The sequence below is a fragment of the Sphaeramia orbicularis genome, chromosome 1 (assembly GCF_902148855.1).
Source record: "Sphaeramia orbicularis chromosome 1, fSphaOr1.1, whole genome shotgun sequence".
In the NCBI taxonomy this organism is placed as follows: domain Eukaryota; kingdom Metazoa; phylum Chordata; class Actinopteri; order Kurtiformes; family Apogonidae; genus Sphaeramia; species Sphaeramia orbicularis.
In genome coordinates this window covers 52,559,811-52,583,321 of record NC_043957.1, presented here as the reverse complement: position 1 = coordinate 52,583,321, position 23,511 = coordinate 52,559,811, and the positions used below count along the sequence as shown (strand labels likewise).

At 35.2% G+C, this 23,511-nt stretch overlaps 1 protein-coding gene across 6 annotated transcripts in view; it reads left to right on the top strand.

The window, feature by feature from the left end:
- The window catches only part of prom1b (prominin 1 b), a 43,574-nt gene that overhangs the window by 5,740 nt on the left and 14,323 nt on the right, over window positions 1-23,511 (top strand). For 3 of the 6 annotated variants that reach the window (XR_003936058.1, XR_003936060.1, XM_030141270.1), the window contains exons 2-20: window positions 3,326-3,387; window positions 4,973-4,999; window positions 5,101-5,306; window positions 9,292-9,412; window positions 10,020-10,083; window positions 10,184-10,273; window positions 12,395-12,418; window positions 14,628-14,845; window positions 14,963-15,037; window positions 15,172-15,235; window positions 15,420-15,428; window positions 15,550-15,709; window positions 15,852-16,004; window positions 18,606-18,729; window positions 18,896-18,999; window positions 19,191-19,275; window positions 20,741-20,887; window positions 22,081-22,152; window positions 22,357-22,449. Coding sequence is in view for 2 of the 6 variants with exons in the window: in XM_030141270.1 (XP_029997130.1) it covers window positions 3,326-3,387; window positions 4,973-4,999; window positions 5,101-5,306; window positions 9,292-9,412; window positions 10,020-10,083; window positions 10,184-10,273; window positions 12,395-12,418; window positions 14,628-14,845; window positions 14,963-15,037; window positions 15,172-15,235; window positions 15,420-15,428; window positions 15,550-15,709; window positions 15,852-16,004; window positions 18,606-18,729; window positions 18,896-18,999; window positions 19,191-19,275; window positions 20,741-20,887; window positions 22,081-22,152; window positions 22,357-22,449 (1,898 nt within the window). In the remaining 4 variants the exon portion in view is untranslated. The remainder of the gene's footprint in view (window positions 1-3,325; window positions 3,388-4,972; window positions 5,000-5,100; window positions 5,307-9,291; window positions 9,413-10,019; window positions 10,084-10,183; window positions 10,274-12,394; window positions 12,419-14,627; window positions 14,846-14,962; window positions 15,038-15,171; window positions 15,236-15,419; window positions 15,429-15,549; window positions 15,710-15,851; window positions 16,005-18,605; window positions 18,730-18,895; window positions 19,000-19,190; window positions 19,276-20,740; window positions 20,888-22,080; window positions 22,153-22,356; window positions 22,450-23,511) is intronic. The other 3 variants (XR_003936062.1, XR_003936063.1, XM_030141287.1) reach the window with 1 other exon arrangement.

Below are 23,511 nucleotides of genomic sequence, written 5' to 3'. Positions count from 1 at the left end.
TTGTTTTTGATTGTTCGGTTGCATAAGATCTTTTCAGTAATCTCTCAGAGCAGATCACTGTAGAGGATTGTGTTTGCCTATATATTACATGTTACATTAGAGGGTTGTTTTCTTGCAGTTAGCGGAAGCATAGTTTGATTGGTTGATTATTTTTAGCATTCAGATGGTTTCATTTATTTAATCTAAATGTAATGTTTACTCCTCTTTGTTACAGATTAAATGGAATTAACTCAACTTTCACTAAATTCTGCTTATTAAAAAGGATTAAAAGAATCACGTTTTCTCTGTGTAAACAATCAATTTCAGTGTCTGGCTACTGCAGTGGACTTTTGCATTTCATGTTTCATGTCATGCTTATCCCCCCCTTGCTCCTTTCGTTTGCGGTACCTTCCTCTTATTCTGGGTCACTGATCTAAGCTGTCTAAGCTTAACTGCCCTACTGGCTAATGCTAACTAAGTAGCTGAGAAACAACAGGTGGCATCAACACGACTCAGATGTGCTCATATGCTGCATCTGCAAAGATAACAGATTTTCACCTTACATGACGGCCTGACGCCTCCTGCAATGGGCCACCAGGTCTTTAATCAGTTGTGTACAATAACAAAGATCTCAAACTAAGACAGATACTTACAGACAAGATGAAGCTGCTGTTGAGAGGATTACTCATATGGCTACAAAAGATCCCCAGATGACTCCTTTTACTGACCAGAGAGGCAAACACATTTTCCCTTTCAGTGGTGCGAGACTCAAAACTGATGATTTCTAGGCAGTCTGTGTTTCCTACAACTACTTAACCTTCAGAACCCTAAATAGCATACATTTTCTGAAATGTTTAATAACTTCTGAACATTTAATCCTATCAATATATTGACTTAAGGGGCCCTGTGCACAGCCCCACTACTTCCTTAACTTCAGGCAGCTCCTTTATTCCCTGTCTTTCATTATTAGATACACTGATTAATCCAGGTGTGTCAGCTAATTGTTGTGACTACTGTGATCAGGCACATCTGGATTAATCAGTGTGTCCAATAATGAAAGAAAGGAGTAGTGGGGCTGTGCATAGAGCCCATTCAGGTTTCTCAGGCATCAAATATGACCCATTTGGACGTTCAAAGGCTCAGTAGGGAACATGGAAACACCGTCATCCTCTACAATATTAATTCAGCAAAAAAAAAACCAAAAAAAAAACATGTTGTCACTCTTTAATCAGTTTTGATACAGTAAGCTTTTAATTTATTCTGAGCTTTCTTATTGTAAATGCACAAGGTTAGAATAACCCAATGTACAGCTGTATTTGTCTGTGAATGTATTGTGTATATATATTGGTATTTTACCTAAAATATCCCAGAATTAATTGATTTTAATAATGAATCTAAATAAGTTGGGACCTTGTTGATAAGAATTGAATCTTCTCAGTAAATATATAATATTTAAAGTGCATATAAATATTATAGTGTATATAAAAAAAACGGTTGATTATGCAAATTTGATTGTGTGTGAGGTGAGTGGTTTGTATGGATGTTTTGTGTTATTGTAAAAATATACGGAAGAAAAGGTGTGTTAACAAAGCAAAGGAAGCAGATTTAATTTAATTATTAGTTTGTAAAACGGGGTAGGAGTCAATAAGTTATACTTCTTCCCACTCCTTTTCGAGTGCAGAAAAATTTTGTTTGACCATGTTGTATAGTTCTTTGTTATCTGATGATTCTATGTGCTCGAAATAAAACTACACTACTACTAAATAAGTAGCAAGTAGAGAAAATAAGACTTGAGAAGAGACAAAACCTATATACAGTTATTTAATGAAAGTGTATTTATTGTAGGTTTTTCTCCCCCACCTCACTTCTCAGGTGAACACCAGCATGTGTGTGTGTATCAGTGTATACCTGCTGAGTAACAGTTTGGGCGAGTCACTGTGCAGGTAGCTTAGCTGGCTGACCTACATACTGTAAGCACGCAGGCAGCTGGACCCAAATGGAGTCTTCAAGCCTCACTGTTCACTTCCAGAAAAACACACAAATGTTCAATGCTCTTCACGAGGAAACAGTGACACTATTATTCACAGTGTTCCTCATAACCTGTGTTTTATGTTGTATCTGAAGTGTATGTCTGTGTCTGTAATTAGTCAGCTCCATCATCATGTTTTACACTGGATTAGACAACAGTGCACAGTACAAATTTACTGTGTACTTTACATGAGTATTTCTATTTTTTGCCCCTGTATACCTGTACTCCACGACATCTAAGAGGCAAATATTGTAATTTTTCTCTCTTGCATTTGTCTGACAGCTTTAGTTCCTTTTGTCTTCCTGTGTAGTAAAACCATGCATCTCAAAATATGTTGATTTTAAAACTTTGTTAAAAAGCCTGAGTACTATTTCCTGTTTTAAACTATCATTATTATATTAGCCGTTCTAATAATTCTATCATTATTATGTATGTTTCATTTTATTAATCAAAGTTTTTGCTTTGTGAAATGATAATGATGACAATGATCTTTTGAGAAATTTCTTGCTCAACCAAAAAAAATCAAAGTACAACCTCTTTACTTCTTGTCATACATTGATTGTGAACATTGTTAGCCTCATAGCATAATTGCCGAAGTCATATTTTTGGCCAAATTGTGATTTCTGCATGAAATGAAGCAGCAGTGTTAGAAGAGTGAATTTACACAGATATCACAATTTGGCCAAAAAAAACCCCCAAAAAACAAATCTGTTATGAAGCTACTTATATATGACATATGCATAGTTTTCGAATTCATTTTTCACCATTTTTTGTTGTGAGTTAGACTAAAATCATGAACTGAAAATAAATAAATAAAATAAAATAAAAAAATCAAGATGCAATATTTTGGCCAGATCACCCAGCTCTAAACTGAATAATGAGATGTTCATTTATGGATTTAGTTTTCAATTCTTCTCATTTTTTTATTGTAATATCATGAAAAGTTGACTGTTTAGAGTCATAGCTCATGGGACAGTGATGCTACAGAAACATGATCATCATACACATGCCTTTCTGCAGAGTGAACTACCCAACAGTATATAGAATCATATACAGTCTAATAATAAAACACTGATAGGAGCCCTTTTACAGCTCAGTGACTACTTTCCTTTTTCTGCTTTTCATTCTTCAAGTATATTTGCTGATAATACTTGTATACTTTTACTTAAGTAAAGTTTTGGGGCTTTTTGTAACAGTATTTTTAGGGTGGTAGTCGTCCTTTGCTTCCACCTCTGGAATTACACTTGTAATAAATGGTGAATTGAGAGGGTTTTCTTTAAATTCTTAACTATGTGTTCTGTTTTTGTTTGTTTTCAGATCTCATTGTAAAGGTTATCCAGCAAAACATGGGGGGAATCAAAATTGAGGAATGGAGAAAGGTATGTAAACTGAAAAATGATCCTGCAGCTATTAAAGACTGATGTACACTACTGTGCAAAAGTTTTAGGCGGCCTTTAGATTTGTTGTTTTTGCAGTGTTGAAATAAACATGCATATTTATTTCTCAGTCTCTTTTCTACAGATACAACAAGAAAATACAGGAAATATGTGCACAGCCTTAAAAGGGTTCTAAAAGTTAAAGTCATCATCTAGTGTGACCCCTGACCCCATGACATAAAGCAGCAAAAACTGACATGTGTTGAATGAAACCTGTGAAATATTATTTTAATTTAGATGAATTCTTAAGTTTAATCACATATTAGTCAGTATTAGTATTAGTCAGTATTAGTTAGGATTCTTTTGTGTCACTGGTTAGTGTTAAAGTTGTTAGAATAGGTCACATCTTGGTCAGACTAAACTGACGGATTAATGATCACAGGACTTTACCTTAGGCACACTTTTAAATACACATGCCCACAGATGATCGTAAACAACTAGAGATTAAGAGGTAAACACTAAATAGGGAGTTTTACATAGAGCTGAGTTTTCACATCTACTTGACGTTAGAGTCAGATGACACCAGTCCATTTTCTGTGACCCCAGCCCACCTAGCACAAGGGGGTCAGCCCATAGTTTGGAGATCAGTTTACAAGGATTATAAAAGTGATGTGGATTGGAATTTCTGGATCCATTTCCCTGCTTGGGGTGTGGATCCTCAGCTGAGTTATATTTTGTTTGTGATCAGATCAAGTCAATAATAAATGTATAAAAATGAGACCTAAAAGAATCCAGACTTATTCTTGGAGCTTCCAACAAAAGAACATGTTGACACCTGGAATAAAAAATCAGAAAGTGAATGCCAAAAATTTCATATTGTCTGAACAAAAGGATTAAAGATATGTTAAGTGTAAAAAGAAGGTCACACTAAATACGACCACTTTGGTTTACAGATGCTATTTTTTTCACTGAAACTTCTGTTTTTACTGCTGTAAAGTATGTACAGCAGTAAAAACAAAAGTTTCAGTGCGCATATTTCCTCTATTTTCTTGTTGTACGGCATCTGAAGAAAAAAGACTGAGAAATAAATATGCATGTTCATTTCATTGCTGCAAAAACAAATCTAAAGGCCACCTAAAACCTTTGCACAGTTCTGTATAGGCTATGTTTGTGTAATGCAGACATCTTGTAGTTTAATGTGATGTAAAGATAATATCCTTGCTACAAGTAAACAGCATCCAACCAGTCATACATTTCTAATCATTTCACGGCCTAATGTGACAGAATTTTTCCATATTAAAACTTTAAGACTGTACTTGAGACGCATGAAACTAAGAACTATGTTGATAACTGAATAAAATGTTGAAAGGACTTTATAGTATCACATTTGAATATGCTCTGTTTTGTTAGCAGTAATCTAACCATTATTTTCTTTTGTCCGCCTTAACTCACAATGCTGCCTTCACTTACCTCTGTAAAATTGGGTTTTGGCTTTGTTTTAATCTCACACTGACTGTGTTCTGTTTGTTTGTGTTTCTCTTGTCATGGCTTCCACAAACGTCTGTGTACATGTGATGATGTGTTATAGCCAGAAAACGTTGTCCTGTTACTACAGGTAAACCCCTCTCCACAAATCACTTTACATTCAAGCTACAGTTTTGCTTAAAAGATCACACAGAGTCGTGAAGGTTGATGGTATGAGTTGTTTCTCTGCAGTGGATCTACTACGAGGCCGGGTTCCTCATATGTGCAACCGTCGGGATCGTGTTCATTGTCCTGATCCCTATCGTTGGAACATGTTTCTGTGTGTGTCGATGCTGTGAGAACTGTGGAGGGGAGATGCACCAGAGACAGAGGAAGAACACAGACTGTCAGAGAGGCTTCTACACTGCCTCACTCATCACTACTTCCATCTTCATTATGTGAGTTATCATCTCGTCTTCATCTTAAAGCAGTGTTTTTCAACCTTGGGGTCAGGACCCCATGTGGGGTCGCCTGGAATTCAAATGGTGTCGCCTGAAATTTCTGGGTAGCTAATTGAAAAAATTAAAAAACTTACTAATAAAAAATATATGTTGAGTTGAGAGAGACAATCACAATACATAAAAGACATGACAAAGTGTGAAGCTGAAACTGAAGCACTGTGGTACTGTTTATCTGTCAAATGTTCATTGTGGTCGGTTTCAGATGCTGCAGCTCTTTCATAATTTATAGTTTGAGTTATTGTTTGTTCAGTATCAATTGTCAGCCTCGTAAATACAAGCTGGACTGACTGTACATATCCTGACCAAGGAAAATAAAATTCTCACTTTGTGCTGTAATCTAAACCTGGCTTTTCTGCCTCCGTCCATAATAATATATATTATATAGACTAAATGTCATCTTAAATGAACGTTTATTTGCAACATAGTATAGCAAACTATTACATGATCGAAAACAAATTAGTTTTAGCAAAGAAAAGTCTCTGTTTTGAATGTCTGGGGTCGCCAGAAATTTGTGATGTTAAAATAGGGTCACGAGCCAAATAAGGTTGGGAACCACTGTCTTAAAGGCTGCAGTTGTTGGTTATTAAAACTTCTGAAGTGGACTCATCCACCTCCGCAGGTTATTGACAGACTGGGGCGCCGTAAAGGGGGGGTAAACATGACAAATTTATGGGGTCCAGCATCTCCAGGGGGCCCAGTGGATATAGGTTAGAAGTTGTGAAAATTTCATGTAAGCTCCGGAGTAAAAGCGAGGCATAGAGGCTGGGAGTTGGACACATTTATACATAATTTATTTTGTGGAGGGCCCACAACATTTAACCTTTCATGGGGTCCATAATTGGTGGCGGTACCCCAGTTGACAGACAAAGATTTTAAAAGTTGAAGCAAGATTTTTATAGCTAATGAAAACTAAGACTTTTTAACAGTTCGGCAGTTCAGTGTGTAATTTATAGCGGCTTCTAGAGGTGAAGTTTCAAACTATAACCTTTTCAATCCCCCTCACCTCACCCTTCTTTATGGTGGTCGCTAAAAACACTAGAGGCCATCATTAGAACCAAGGCGGGGTTTGTGTGTTGTTTGAGTTTGTCCCCTGCATTAAAACAGAAAAAGAAGTCTGTTCAGAATTATGATGCTCCAACATGATGATTCTGAGGAACATGACCCACCCCCTCTGTAGATATAAACAGCTCATACTAAAGTAACAAAAATGCATTGTATTTTACATTAAAATGAAAACATAAATATGATTATCATGTTCCATTTCTGCAATTAGATCCTGCTAAATCCTGCACAATAACTGAAATAACAGCCTCCAAAACCACTAAATCTAAGTAGACGCAGCACAAACTAAAAATAAAAGAAATTGCATGTAAAGTCGTCTTTGTTTTGTTTTCCCCTCAATTCACACTGTATGTGGTACAACATTTTTTGGCTAGTAGAAAGATCTAACTAGACTGCCTCTGTCAAATACCAAACATTTTGTGGCAATAGATCTTGTGACTATAGATGTATTTGGTAAAACAATTAAAGCAGATTGGTTTTGACTGTGATATGATGTCAAACCTTTGAAAACTAAAATTAATCATCTTTAGTCAGTATGTTCAGGAACTATCAGGACTATTTGTCCAAAACTGTGGCTGTCAACAGAGAAACACTGGTAAAAACATAACCTCCAGGCATTGCAGATTATCTTTGGCTATAAATGCTTTGGTCTGTGGCAGATCTCTGTGCAACATGCTTGTTTTCTCCTTGGTGAAGTTAACATAACAATATAAGAAGTCTAATAAGAGAGTCTTAAAGGAATCATCTAGAATGAAGACACTTGTACTAGAGGTTGTAGCGACAACTGCAACTGTGAAACTCCAAAATGAAGAAGACTCTGGGTGTGAATGAAAATTACTATGATACACATTATTTACATATCTGCCTTGATAAAGTTCTAGGCTAAGACCAATACACTAAAATGATATAAAAACCAATACACTAGTGCTTCTCTTAAACTAAAAACTGAAATACAGCTTCATCACAGGTTATGGCAGTGACATAAACTGACTCTTTGCATAAAAATTGGAAAAAAAATGAAGCAGCTTGCGAATTTTTTTTTTTGTCACTTTCAAAACTTTTGGAGTTTTCACTGGAGGCGTTGGACTCTAGTCCACCGCTATGGGCACACTCAGGGGACTATGAACATGTTGGGTGACAAAAAAACCTTTAACATAGACTTATTTTGTCAGTTGTAGCTGATACATAACTGTTTGTGAGTCCTAAAACCAACTTTACTGTTTCTAAATCAGGTCTGCAAAAAAAGAGAGCTGATTGATTTTCATTGTTTTAAAAGACTATATTTGACGTCCACATTTATGTTTTTTGTCTCATACTTTACTTGCCCAAGAGAGTATTGGTTTATATGTCACCCTTAATGATTATAGGTTTTAAACTGTTTATACTTATTCCCTCCAAGCATGATATTGGGATAATATTAAATCAATTGTGCTTGACAGATAATTTTGATTACTAGCCTCGAGGACTTGAGAATTTACCCTACATAACCATAATCACTTTACCCTACGTAAGCAGACTTCGCTTCATATTGATATCCCCCAATCTAAGACCAATTAATTTTTTTACACCACAATTGCAGGGGTTGCCTTCAACAATATACTTGAAACTATGGTAATGTTAATTTTGGCAACTTCAAATGAAAACAGCAACTTTTGATATGCTGAAAAAACTTGTCAATTTTTGATGTAGTGTTTTTTTACCCTACATAAAAGAGATGATTTTCACAAAGATTTCAGTGACAATAGGTGAAATTGACAAATGTCTTTGCATGGCCTCAACATACTAGAAATACCCTTTGCATCCATGTATTACACTTATGTGCCAGGTAAATGTAGGCCGACTCGTTATCATCTGAACAATTTTTTTACCTTTAACTGCATGACCATGCCCCTATATAAACCTGTGACACAACATTTGGTGTTTATTCTAAAGTCCAGGTGGGAAAAATACATATTGTGTAATGTAACGTTCTATTAACTTTTTAAATATATGAAAGACATTTAAAAAAAACAAAAAACATGTATTTATTCTATATATTGTATATCTGTCCCTCTCTTACATCATTTCACATCAAAGCATCTTTGAGTACTTAGAAAAGCGCTATATAAAACCGATGTATTATTATTATTATTAAATCATATATCATTTATTTTTTTATCAAAAATATTACTGATTTTGTTTTGTTACCAATCAATAATGCATAATACTGTTCATATATCAAAACATCTGTCATTTTGTGAATTTGTGAATACCTTTGTTGTACTCACAGATATGTTTTGTGCATTTAGATTTAATTTTATATTTGTGAGACATATGCACATACAGAGCAGGACATGTTGTGCAGTCCAGTGTACCTGGGGACAGGTGCAGGGTCGGAGAAATCTGATCCAAACTGTGCAGGACAGTTCGGTGTTAGTGATATCACTTGGCTGACTGTGAGAGGGCCCTCTGTCTGACTGAGTGCTTTCACATCACAAACATGCATGCTCACACACTCAAAAACACACACACAAAGTGACAGTTTGGAGATATTATCTGATCAACATTTGTAATTCTTATTCCTTTCCATCGTGTTACAGAACAGGCTTCCTCTCTCGGTCCGGCTGTGTTATTGAAATGTGACACTTCAGATATTCATGTTTTCTCCATTTTTGAGCCTCAAAACACAAACAGAATAGTTTTGGTTTAGTTCCTCTCATAGAATTCCTAAATTATCCTCAAATAATATGTGCATTCAGTGAGTTTCACCACATCAGGGAGCAACATCAATCTAAGTATATAGTGCTGCTGCCCTCTGCTGGTCACCAGTGGCTACTGTGTCTAAGTTTTTACTGATCTTGATTGTGTTTGTGTGTTCCAGTGTGGGTGTGTTCATTGCTTATGCTGCCAACCATAACGTCAGCGCCCAGATCAAGAGCACGCGACGTTTCATCAATACCAACATGAGAGACCTGAGGACCTTTGCTAACAACACACCTTCAGTATGTATTTACAAACACAAACAACACAGAAAAGATACAAACACACTTCTAACAAGCATAGGAGACATTTTTAGGTAAAAAGGAAAGGACACACAATGAGTTATTAATCAAGATTGAGTTATTGATCAATACCGAATTCAATCAGCGAAAGGGCGTAACTGCACATACTTTTGTCAGTTCTTAAGTTATGATGAATAACTGTTATTATCTCACTGGCTATTATTACAAAGTCCATTACATCTATAATGTCCTTTCACCTAGATGGTTAAGTAGCTCAGATCTGTATTTTTACCAAATTAATAACATTCAGTGAAGAATCTGATGTAAGGATACTAATTTTATCCCAGTGAACCATTTCTTTTAAACTGTTAAACTCCATATGCCCGCTTTGTATTCTAAATAGAGTTAAATGTTAATATCAAAAGATGCAAGACACATTTTTTGGAATAAATGCATAACATTTTAAGTCCACAAAGTCAAATCAAACTATATGAAACTACCAATTCTACTTCTTTGGTTGTAAACCGTCAACATGTAATCTCTAATATAATAGAAATAATAATAATCTTCTGTTGCTTTAATGTTTATGTTTCCTTTCCTGTTACAGCAAATCGAATACTTGACAGCACAGTACGCCACAGCCAAGAACAAAGTCCTGTCAGATCTGGACAGTAAGCACAACCTCAAAATAAAGTAGTTCTCATGTTTTGTGTGCCATATGTGTGACTATGACGCGTTACCATCAATCTGTCTGTTTGTGTTTCCTGACAGACATTGGACCTTTGTTGGGCGGGAGGATCCACAGTCAGCTGGAGAAACAGGTGGTTCCTTCATTAGACACTGCTCTGCGCATGGCAGGAGGTAATGCACACTCTAACTTAAAATAGCACACACACAGTATTTTATGCCAAAGATTTCAGAAATGTATGCATGGAATCAAATGTTAGAATAAGTCGACATTGCTTAATGCCTTTGTTAAGGCTCTGTGGTATGACAAAAAATAATGGGACATATTTTCTTGTTTGGTTTGGTTTATCGAAAATACTGTGCAAAAGTCTTGGGCCACTTTTAGCTCTGTTATTTTTGCAGGGTTGCACACAGCATACATATTTATGCTTTATTAAGTAACAAAAATGGAGGAATGTGCGCAACACACAAAAAGTCTGATATCTTTGTATAACAGGGTGCTTGCACAGGTCTTGAAAGACTTAAGGAATTTTGAAACACTGTTTTCCAGACCTTGAAAAGTCTGGAATTTTGTGTAAAAGTCTTAATAAAGTATGGAAAAAAGTTTCTGTCATAGTTGAACTTTAGAGTATGCTCAAAGTCACATAATCTTGTAAGATGAGAAATACATGTGGAAAACTTATAAAAAAAAAAAAGGATATGATTTCACTAACCGGTCAATACTGGAATGATTCTAGTAAAACTTGTTTGTGTGATATCCATGCACTTTTGTGATTTTCATATGTTTTGAAAATATTTCTGTCAGTAAAACATAATTTACTGTGAATAATGCATTCATTCATTCATTCATTCATATATTCATTAAAATTAACTTTTCTACTACACACAACAATCTCAACCAAAAAAGTAGGTTGAGTAGTAGTAAATACATAAAGTCATGGTCTTGGTCTTAGCACAACACTGTCCTAAGTAAATAATAAGGTGCTTACTCATATTTTATTATTTTTCTCCTTTTATTTAGGACTTTTATTGACAATTAAGAACGTAAGAAAATATACTGAATGTGTAAAACACTTTCAAGTCATAGTTGTGAACAAACTAAATGAAGGTATAAAATTTGAATATGATACATTTGCATCAAACTTGTAAAACTTCCAAGAAGAGGAGGTGATTTAACTACTCCCCTTCTCCTCCAAAGAAACTTTTTGTATGTTTACATACACCTGACACATTTTCCCTCATGCATTCTAATCAGCAGTATGTTTTTAATGTATTATTATTATTATTATTATTATTATTATTATTATTATCACTGAAAAGTTAAATATCTATTTACGCTGATATATGGGATGCTTGATTTTTGTGATGGAAAGTTTTGAAGCATGACATATTCTGTGTTTCCTCTCCGTATGTATTATAGCCTATGTAATGTTATTGAATTATTTAAATGCTAGTAGAGCTTTGTCATTGGGCAGTTTGGATGGTTAACCATACCTGAAATCATAGAGCTGCTGCATTTGTGCCACATAGAAGAATATAAGGTATCACCCAAATGAAGAAAATATTGTTATAAAGAGTGAGTCATGACCAAATGGAACAAACAAGATAAAATAAGACTTTATTTATAATTATAATAATGAATAATTTAGTATAATGTGCAATAATAGATGTTTTTCTACCATCAAATAATACACATACAGTATATTATCATAACACACAGTTCTATAATTTGCTGCATCGTGAATTCCTGAGGATGTTCATCAAGTGTTACTTCATACAGTCATGGAAAAAATTATTAGACCATCGAAAACAATGGTTATGCAATCAAGTACTAACTCCTGTGTGTATCATGTGACTAAAACAGACAGAAAAGAAAACATGGAATGCCTAAAAGCACTGTTTTTGTCAGTACAATGCCATAGATATTGATGTAAGAACCGAAGTGATATTGGTTATTATCAAGAAAACATGGAAAATGGCTAGATTTCAGCTCTGAAATTAAACTCTTATGAGCTGTTTTTGTTATCATTATATTTGTCCAAACAAATGTACCTTTAGTTGTACCAGGCATTAAAATGAACAAGAAATTCAAGAGAACAAGGGGTGGTCTAATAATTTTTTCCACGACTGTATAAGAGATGGGACTTTACAGCAGCTCATGATTTTCTTGTGTATGCGGCTTTCTCTGTTGTGCGGTTGTTTCTGCTGAATGCTGAAGGCACCGTTTAAAGAGCGTTCACTTTCCTTTTAAAGTCTCATTTTCCTCTCTCACTCCCTGACTCTTTTCATCTAAAGCAAAAGTTGAGAGTGCCATCAAAGGTAATCAGAGCCGATCAGGATTCAGTGTTCAAGTGCTCGTGACCCAGTGTCAGTGGATCCCACCTGTTCCACATCCTGTAGATCCTGATCCTGAACTGCTGTTGAACCCTGTAAACACTCATCTGTTGTGGTTTTGGCTTTGTGATGTGGACCTGTGATGAGTTGACTCAGCCTTTTTCAGTGGTGGAAGAAGTATTCAGTTCCTAAAAAAGTACACAATGGGAAAATACTCCACTACAAGTAAAAGGACTGCATTGAAAACCTTACTAGAGTTAAATAAATGTATGCAGTATCAGTCAAATGTATGAAACCTTAATGCAGTCACTGTGCAATAACATGGTCAATGCCAGTGTTTTTCTGTTATGTATGATGTTTTTAGATTCATTGTAATGCTGCATTAATGTGTAGGTTGTATTTTACTGCTGTGGATCTTTAAGGTTGAACACATTTACTCTTCATGAGCTCAAATCTGAGAGGATTTTACAGAGTTTACTTGGCTTAAGAAGGAGGAAAGCTTTAACCTCAGCCCTTAAAGAAACACTTAATCCTTCAGTTTATCATACACATTCAAAACCAACACATTTGGAGATATTTGATTTTCATTTGGTTTGGTCAGAAAGGGGATGAAAAACAGTCATTTGAGAAGTGACTAAAGCCCAGACTTTTTATGTTGTTTTTTTATGGTTTTTGAGAGCATGTTCTTTATTTGCATCAAAGAAAGTATTTATTTTGACCAAACAAATAAACTAATGTATAAAAACTTTAATAACAGGATATTTCAGCTTGTGGTCTTTATCAGGGTCATCCTGTAAGAAATTATTATTATTATTATTATTATTATTATCATCATTGTTATATTAATAATTCTTTTCTCCTCCATGCAATCTGGAAGTAGATGAAGTTTTGCTCGAACCGTCTGCTTTTGTTTAGAAAAATGTAATAAATTAAACTTTACTCTGGTGTAAGAATCCTCGCTTAGCAGCTCTAACCCTTTGACCATGCGAACTGGCATCTGGACAGTTCATTTCTCCACATGTTCAGATTAGATTAGATTAGATTAGATTAATATACATTAATATACATTTAAACATGTGCCATTCAGTAATGGTCAACAATGGTTTTCAAAACATTGGTTTGTAAAGATATTTTTGAGGGATACAAGCAAGAATGATTTTGGGTGTATTGATTGGTATCCTAAAACTGATTTGGGTTTGAATGTAGGAGAGACGTATATAAACATTTAGCTTCTGCCTAAGCCTGTTAAGTTCGGTTGACTTAAAATCAACCACATTGATTGTATGTTCTGTATTATGGAAAATGACTGAATAAACTTAAACCTTAAACTTCAACCTTAGATTAGATTAGATTAGATTAAATTTGATTCGATTCAATTAGACGACAACGGGGAAATTCAACGGTCAAGGCAGCAACAGAATAAAGTACAAGAAAAAGTGTGCATGCATACGATAGTGCAAAAAAGCTATTTACAATAATAATAGTAATGAGAACTATACAGACTATGTATATTTACAGCATATTGGAATATTACAGTAAAATTGCAAGATGCAAAAAGTCAGACAGTACAAATGACACACAAACGGGACAGGGTTACACTGTTGTGTTGTACAGTCTGACAGCGGTGGGAATGAACGACCTCTTAAAATACTTTGCCTTGTCTCGTGTAAAGCTGGCCAAATATTTTCTTGGCCAGGAGGATATATCATTTCACTCCACTTCATCTTAGATCAGTTCAACAGGATTCAGGTCAGGTGAATGGATGAGCCATTCTATGACAGATAACACTCCAGTCGCCTATTTTCTCAAATCTTGGGTGAATGTTGTGGTTTTTGTCGTTGTTCATCAACAATATGTACTTTAATTGTTTATTTGGTCAAAATAAATATTTATACCATTATGTAGTTTGTTGCATATTAACATAGGAACAAAAAACAAGTTTTGACGTGCCACGACACTAAAACTCCACAAAATACTAAAGTCAAGTACATAGACTTTAAACTTGAGCTCAAGTACAGTTACAGTAAAGTTTCATTCCACCACTGGAGATAATTCTGTCATATTAGTAGTTTTTTGGTGCATTTATATACACAAATGTATGTATTGTATTAAAATTATTGGGCTTATGTATCAAGTTTACAAATTCTGATTCAGTTTCATCCATTGTCTTTTTTTTTTTTTTTTTTTTTTGCAGCAATGCGAGAGACCAAAGAGGCTCTGGAGAATGTGAGCTCGTCCCTGGAGGTGCTTCAGGAGGGGACTGGGAAACTTCAGGCCTCTTTGTCCGGAGAACGGGCGTCTCTGTCCAACACGCTGTCTGACCCGGCCTGCACCAACGGAGCTGTATCCCACACATGCAACACCATCCGCTCCACACTATCCCAGCTGGGAGTCAGTGCCGACTACTCCAAGGTAGCGCAAGAATTTACTACTGTGCAACCAAATGAGATGAAATTAACAAAAACTAACATTCTAATTGGCCATATCTTCCGTGTATGTATATATATTGATGTTATCTGCCTCCTTCAGCTCCCAGATGTCTCTCATGCCTTAGAAAATGTCAACATCGTCTTGAAAACAGACCTCAGCAACATTGTACAAAAGGTGAGTTTGTGTTTCCAGCTCAGTTTCATCCTCTTGTTCACCTTTTGACTCTTTGACTGTTTCATACCAAACTCACCCTGGGTCAAAAACATCTTTATCTTTATCACCTTTTCTCTCCTTCTGTTCACTTCCAGGGTTACTCCTCCTTTAATGACACACCAAAACTGGTTAAAGAGCAAACTAAAAATATTGTCTCAGGTACACAACAATGTGTGTATGTAAATTTGTATGTGTGTGTAGTAAAAATAAATGAGATAAAACTGTTTTCAAAATCTTTTTAGTGAGTAATGGCATTAGATTATGTCAGACATTTTAGTTTTTCACGTGTATATTCTTTCTTCTTTTACTTTCTCTTGTATTCTTGTGGATGATGAAACCACAGCTCTTCCTCGTAAGTCCTTTTTCACTTTGTGTTAGAGCAACTTTTTAAAATAAATTCTGTCTTCTCTGAATTGACACGTTATGCACCTGGTTTCGTTTTTAATTTTCTGTTCGTCTTTCTGTGTGTGCAGGAGTGAAAGGCATGCTGGATAAAATTGGCACAGAGATTACCAGCTTCTCCAAGATGTTCCCAGTGGAAGCCTCTTTGGCCAATTTCACTATTTTCCTCAATGATGGACAGAAGAAGATTGAAGCTTACTACCCACAGATAGACCAAATGGATTTTTACAGGTTTGTGTGTGTGTTAATATTTGTGTGCACATTCTAGGCCTCACAAGATTATCTGTCTGGCCAATTTTAAGTTAATTTTAGTGAATAGACATGTAATGTTTCTGCTTCGTAGAGTATAAGCATCTAAGTGTCTGTGCTGCAGGTGGATCGGTTGTGTGGCGGTGCTCTGCATGGTTGTCTTGATCCTGGCTTTCAACATCCTTGGCCTGCTGTGTGGCACCTGTGGTTACGACAAACAGGCCACTCCCACCACCCGTGGCTGCCTGTCGAACACTGGTGGCAACTTACTAATGGCGTAGGTCACTGATGTCTTAACAAGTCTAAACTTGAATCATTTTACACCTTAAGGCAAAATTAAAAGATTTAGGGGGATTTAACCCTATAGCACCGAAAGTATCATATTTGAGATATGAGTTTTGAAGCCCTCTACATGATCAGTGTGATATTTTTTTACTTGAAAAACCTGACGTATACAATTAGATACATGCAATACACAGATAATCCACCAGGGGGGAGGAATTTGTTCACCAGAGGCCTTTCCAGTGACACTACAAGATTGTCAGGAGGCAGAACTTTGCCAGATTTGAAAAGGAATTACCAATTTGTTTGATACGTGTGTTATATTATGTTTTTGTTTGTTCAAAAATAATAATATTTGAGCATTGAGACCTGATGTATTAAATATGAAATTGAAAATCATACATGGAAATTGATATTTGAAAACATTTTTTTTGGTTGTTCAGAAGGACCAACCTCCACCAAGGCATATCAGTCCCCCCCCACCCCGATCACCACCAAAATGTAATCTTTTCTTCCTTGTGCTAGTATCAACATTTCCTGAAAATTTCATCAAAATCCATCCATAACTTTTTGAGTTATCTTGCTAACAGACAAACAAACAGACAGACAAACCCTGATGAAAACATAACCTCTGCTGTTACACTTGGCAGAGGTAATAAAGGCTCCAGTCTCAAAGGACTGGAATTTTCTGTCAATGATTTAATGGTTCAGGCTTTACAGGGTTAATGGTAATTTAAATGCCCAGATTTAGGAGTATTTAGGACAATCTAATAGCAGAAATGTTAAACAATAAAGACATCCTCTGCTGTATGATGATGTTTTAGATTTGATAACACTATCTATAGGGAGGGACTGTGCACAACACATTTTTAAGCTCTTACATTTTTTAGGGTTTTTTTGTATTTTTACGCTAGTTTAATATGACTGCAGCCCTCATTTGATTGCAGAAATGTATTGTTTTCTCTGTCCTGTATTGTTCATTGTAGTTTCTATTTGGCTTTGGTGTTTTTGTTGACTGTTGCCTCAGGAAAGCATTCAGTGTGTGCAATTTAAGAGGATCTAGTTATAGAAATGGAAGGTTAATGTCATAGTTATGTTTTCGTTAGTGTGTAATCACTAACGAAAACATAACTATGTCAGCCCTGCGATGAACTGGCGACTTGTCCAGGGTATACCCCGCCTTCGCCCCTATGTAGCTGGGATAGGCTCCAAGCGACCCCCGTGACCCTAGTGAGGATAAAGCGGGTTCAGAAAATGAATGAATGAATAGTGTGCAATCACCACAAAAAATGCCTTATAATAAGCCAGATACTGTATACCCACATATGGAGCAGTTAATCTTTGTGCTTCCATGTTTCTGTAGTAGCTCAAAATGAGCTTCCTCTTCTTCTTTTAAAGCAGATGGTATCCAGCATCAAGGTGCATTATTGTCACATAATATGGTTATTCCCTTAAGTAAAAAGCCAAGAGCAGAGAACACAACACATTTTTGCAGTCAGGGGGATTAAGTTAGTTGCAGTCGGACACTGACAGGCACTAAATATCATACTGAACCTTTAAAATGTCTAAATATGATTTTGATATAATTAAATTTACATTTACATTTTAAAATATGACACGATATAGATTTTGTTGGTATTATGCAATGTTGAGTGGAATATTTGTTTTCTCAATAATGACTAAAATACATGATACAACACAGAATACACAGAAGATTCCATTTTATTTTCTGCACTATATTATATATTTATGAAAAACACTGGTTATGCACGTTTGAGTATTTGTTATGAAATCTTAACCCTTTATAGGGCACTCATAGAAATACTCTGAAATTCTAAATTTCAACCTTTGTGTGTTATTGGAGGACATAACAAGACTTTATTATTTTTGAGACTTTTTTTTTTTTTTTTTAATTTTCATTTTGTAGAAAATCAAGGTTAATGATGTTACATGTTTGGGTCCTTACCATGAGTGGCAAAAAAGTATAAAAATACAAGAAGTATATATATATATATATATATAAAAATACATGAAAAACACATGTAAAGTGACAGGAACATGTATTTTAGAACATTAGAACATCACTTTTCTAACATTAGACCAACATAAGTGCTGATCCAGACCCCTGTCCACATCCACATTCTCCCTTTGAACATCATTCCTTACATTAGTACCATTACTTCATGTTACCTAACAAAGCAGGTACACTCACTGTTCATGCAGAGGTGGACCTTACAGACCCTGATTTGACCTAAGATAGTCAACTCACTGTCCTCATTTGAACTGGTGCAGTCACTGTCTTGTAATATATACGGAAGTGACCAAAAATAGTCACTTGCCCGTTAAAGGATTAATAGTTAAGTCATGTTTTTGCCACTAGTTTCTTGTCTCTTATCCACTAAAACTAGACATTGTAGACCTGCTGCTCCAAAAGAGGGATGTGTGCTTCTAATTTCTGTTTATTGAAGCCTTTTAATTTTAACAAAAACTCAGATACAACAAATTATCTCCGCGTCACAGTAACATACATCTAAATTAGACTTTTTAAAAAAGTCTGTTGCAGCAGGTAATGAAACTCCTGTGCTTTCTCTCTCAGCGGCGTGGGCTTCACGTTTATCTTCGCCTGGGTGCTGATGGCCATCGTGACCACCCTGTTTGTTGTCGGTGGTAACGTGGAGAAGCTCATGTGTGAGCCACTGGCCAACCGACAGCTATTCAAGGTACTGAACACAAACTGTCTTCCTTCCTAATCCTGTTTATTTTTACTCTCCACTCTGCCTCTCAGTGAGTTTTCCTTGGAGAAGCTTTTATCTGTGCGGAATAGCGTTACGTAACGGACAACACCGCCGCTCTGTGCTCATAAATATCCGTGTGTGGTTCATGTAGATCATCGACACTCCTTTCCTGGTTCATCCTAATAAGAAGAACTTCCTTCCTGGGATGCTGTTCCAGAATCCAAACATTGACTTGACTTTGGGAGGCATGTACAGGTAACAATAATACACATTTACTGACCTATTTTTGATTTGAACAGATTTTCACCACGATTTTTTAATAGAAGCATATTAAATTACATTGAAATTAATGTCCCAGAAACTGCATATTTTTGTGTGTTTATGTTTTATATTTTGCTTAAATAATGATAATCAACCAGTGTGAATGTGCTGTGTTTGTGTTGTAGAGAGTGCTACGAGAACAACGGCCTGTACCACGCTCTGCAACTGGAGACAATGTTCAACATTAACTCCTTCCTCAACAGAACTGTGGTAAGTGTCTGTTTACCATTTACTAGTCATTCAACATTAATTTCATCTCAGAATATACTGCAGTAAAAGCCTCATTTGGGGCTTGCCAAGTGGTAACAGATGGTCAGCCTTACTACAGTTTTGTTTGCCCCTTTCACAACTATTTATGGTAGAAAGATGAATGATACAACATCATTTTGCAGGGAATAATGAGCACTTTTAGATGTGTGATTGGAAAAGATGTTTTAACCTACTTTTCTGGCTTAAAAATAGTAAAAACCCCTTGGTAACAGATGGACAGATAATGAGCATCTGTTTTGATTTAGTGATTTATTCCAAACATGCAATGAAATTTAACATATATGCACTTGCAAAACATACATAATAATACAAATATCAAGAATCATAACAATCTTAGTCAGAAGAAAAGCACAATAATTCCATTTACATGCCCAAAAAGGGGTGGGAAGAAGTATAACTTATTTAATCCCACCCCCTCTCCCTACAATATTATTAATAATATATGTCCCTCTTTTGGACCACTTTATAAAACCTGCCTTAAAGTGCGGTTCCAATTTTCATAAAACTGTAAAATCTTTATTTACTGTTGGTCCCCTAGGGTGTGTATTTTACAAAACAGTAAACAGTTTGAATTTTTTCAGTATATAATTGCATAAAATAGCAAGAATTTTGCTAAGTGTTACGGTAACGGATGGTCAAGAGGGCATAATTACAAGTTTCAATTGTTTATTCAGCATGTTTATTAGTATATACATTGCATATATAATATCTACAAAGTCAAATACCTTAATACATTAATTTAATACATTTTAACATATATTTTTCTCAGTTCATTAGATATTTGTAACCACTGTAAAAAGAGTAGCGAAAGGTTTTTACATTGACATAATTGATCATAAGTATAATATAGGTCCAATAGAAGAGGATCACACTTATGCTTTGAATTGCGCCGACAGACAAAGAATGCAAACATCAATTTATGCTGAATATATTGCCATCTAAGTATTTTTAAAACATTTTCTAAAAAAATAAAACTTGTGCAAGACGCTATAAGTAATGTACTTTCAAAATATAAGTCTTCACAAGGTGATTTTAAATTCATTTATTGATCTAGATGTTAACTTTCCCTTGGCCAGCCCCTTTTCTAGTTTAATTGAGAAGAAGCACAGGAATCAGTGGTGAAAAGAAGAAAGAAAGTCGGTAAACAATAAAAACTGCAATCAGAAACCAGCATAAACAATGATGACAAAAAACAATGGAAAGCAACTCAATGAAATAATGAAACAAATTAAAACATAAAATAAGTGAATCAGTAGATAAAATAACAAGAAGAGTTAACTGTAAAATATGGTGAAATGAAGAATTTCTGTTGCTTTTACATTTAAATTTACATTATAAAGGTCTGTGTAACCATTTGACAGATGTGCATGACAGCCTGTGAGTTTATCTGTGTGTTTCTTTACAGTACAACAAGGATCTGTCCAAAGTCTTTGACAGTGTGCAGGTGGATCTGCAGGACATCACTCTCCTGGAGCAGGCAGGCAGAGACAACCTCATCAACTTTGCCAACTCTGGAGTTGGACACATTGATTATGAAGCGTACATGGCAGAGGTAAAACTACTGCGTATGGACAAATGCAGCCCCTATCAGGAAAATGACGGTTAGGTTTACGCATATTATGGTGGTTAAGCATATATTAACTCTCCAGGAAATTAATAGAAGTCAATGAAGTGTTTACCAAGCTTTTTCTTCTGAGGCTCCATTTAAAAAAAAAAAAAAAAACAAGGAAAAAAAAAGCCAAATCATGTCAACTCATCTCCCAATATTCTATAAATCATTAAAAGGCCAGATTTATGTATAAATGAAAGCAGTTAACACGTTTTACTACTATCTCTTCATCACGTTATAATATTATCTTGGAAAAGATTTAGAAGAGAATTGTTTTAAATATCACATCTTTGTTTTATGCATGTGATAGAAAACATTTACACATTTTAAATACTTAGAAATGAAACAAAATAAATGCATTTAGGCAAAATTAGAATAGAATAGAATAGAATAGAATAGAATAGAATAGAATAGAATAGAATAGAATAGAATAGAATAGAATAGAATAGAATAGTCTTTATTGTCATTGTAACCTGAAACATGTACAACGAAATTTAAAGAAGTGTCAACCAGTCAGTGCATAATAAAAACAACACAGACACAAACATCACATTAGTAAATAAATGATTATAAAAACAAACACACACAGCCATTCATTCAATCATTACAAAAATTAACAAACTCTCTTTGACATTTTTGAAATCCCTGAAATACAAATTTATTGAGTGACCAAAAATGAATCTCCTGCAGCATATTTTGGCTCTGTGGCTTTATGGCATGAGCTCCAAATGGATCAGCACATTAAACATAACACGTGTGGGCTTATAATTGTATGTTTGTAGTCACAGGTTGTTGGATTTTTCATTCTGTATAACATTATATCAGGTAAAGGTTTATTTTAACTTAAAATAACTTCAGTCAAAATTAGGATTATACTTTGTCGGTGTCTGGAAGAACAGTGTCAATGCGTACGTTTTCCTCACTAGTCACAAGAACAACAACTTGAGAAAAGTTTTTCTTTGCATATTTGTATGGTTATTACGTCTATAGCTAAATTAAATGAAAATTATTTGTACTTCTACATATAAGCAAATTCATAAATCCTAAACAAACGTAGGTAAAATCTATAACTTTAAATTTAACAATGACAAAAAAATAATAATAATAATTCTCCATCTCTTCAATTCTCATTTTAGGTAAACAGGGGCGTCACTACTGTAGATCTCTTGTCATTCTCTACTGATCTGGAGGCTCAAGCTGATCAACTGGTAAGTCTCATTGTTATTTTTATCACATCGATGATACTCAGGTTAATAATAATGCGTTGAATTATGATTTAATGCGTAATCATTAGCTGGACTAATACGATTTATTTGACAACCATAGAGGCTAAAATACTTGTTGCTGCAGGAGTGTCTGTACATACATGTGTGTTTTTTATCTATGTATTTTACTGTTTGCTTGTTTTTCAGCCCCGAGGTGCTCTTGAAAATGCCCTGAAGGGACACGCCAGCAGCATCCGACAGATTCATAGAGAACAGGTGGTTCCACTGGAGCAAGCAATGGTAAGGATCTGTCTCACAAACACACATTTACACACCGAAACGTCATGGAAACTACAACCCACATGACATCTCCCAACAAAAAAATACTTCATCTACTTCATTCACTAACTACACTACGCAATAACAAAGCACATGTATTCAGCAAGCAGCAGAAGCAGTGTCTTCTTTAGGTAGCTGCAACCTGTATTTACTTTTCAGGCTCATTCTAACATTAAAGAGGTCATATTTTGCTAAACCCACTTTTATTAGTCTTTGGTACATTTATTTGGGTATTTGGGGACCCTAATAGTTCAAAAAGTTTGAATTTGAACCCTCCAGGTGCTGCAAAGCTATCTTTATATTCATTTTGGCAAAAATCAAGTGGATTTCTACAAACAGTTTTAATTCCTTCTTAATTTGTTATGTCTATAACAGGGTTTCTACGGGTTGTTAAAAAGCATCAAAAGTCATTAAATAGATTATGTGAAAATTAAGGCCTTAAATGGCATTAAAAAGCATTAGATTTGATGTCCAGAGGCATTAAAAATTTCAGTACACTTGATGGAAAAAAAGCATTGTTATTCCCAATTTATTTTGATTCTATAAACATTTAATAATTTTGATCGGAAGTATAGTGTGGTGATTGACAGGTGGAACCCTTTAGTTGGCTATTGTTTATGGCCGATGCACGAAGTCACAGCACCGGATGCTCGGAATGCAACATGCTGTGGTGAAAGAGTGGAGGGAATATCAGCAAATGTCAGAAAAATAGGAAAATGCAAGTTTCAGCAGAAGTGATTGGAGGAGGAACTATTCAGAACCTGGTTAAAACCTGTCGACGGTAAACTGTCATAAAACTATGTATAAAACTGTATCTGCAGTTGGACATGGGCATTAAATTTGTTTAAAGTGGCATTAAAAAGGGCATTGAAAAGCATTAAAATAGATTAGCTGATACCTGCAGAAATCTTGTATAACTAGTTACATCACAACATTTGCGCATACAGGGGTTGGACAAAATAATGGAAACACCTTCACCTCAAGATGATAATGCCCCAATCCATACAGCTAGAATTGTTAAAG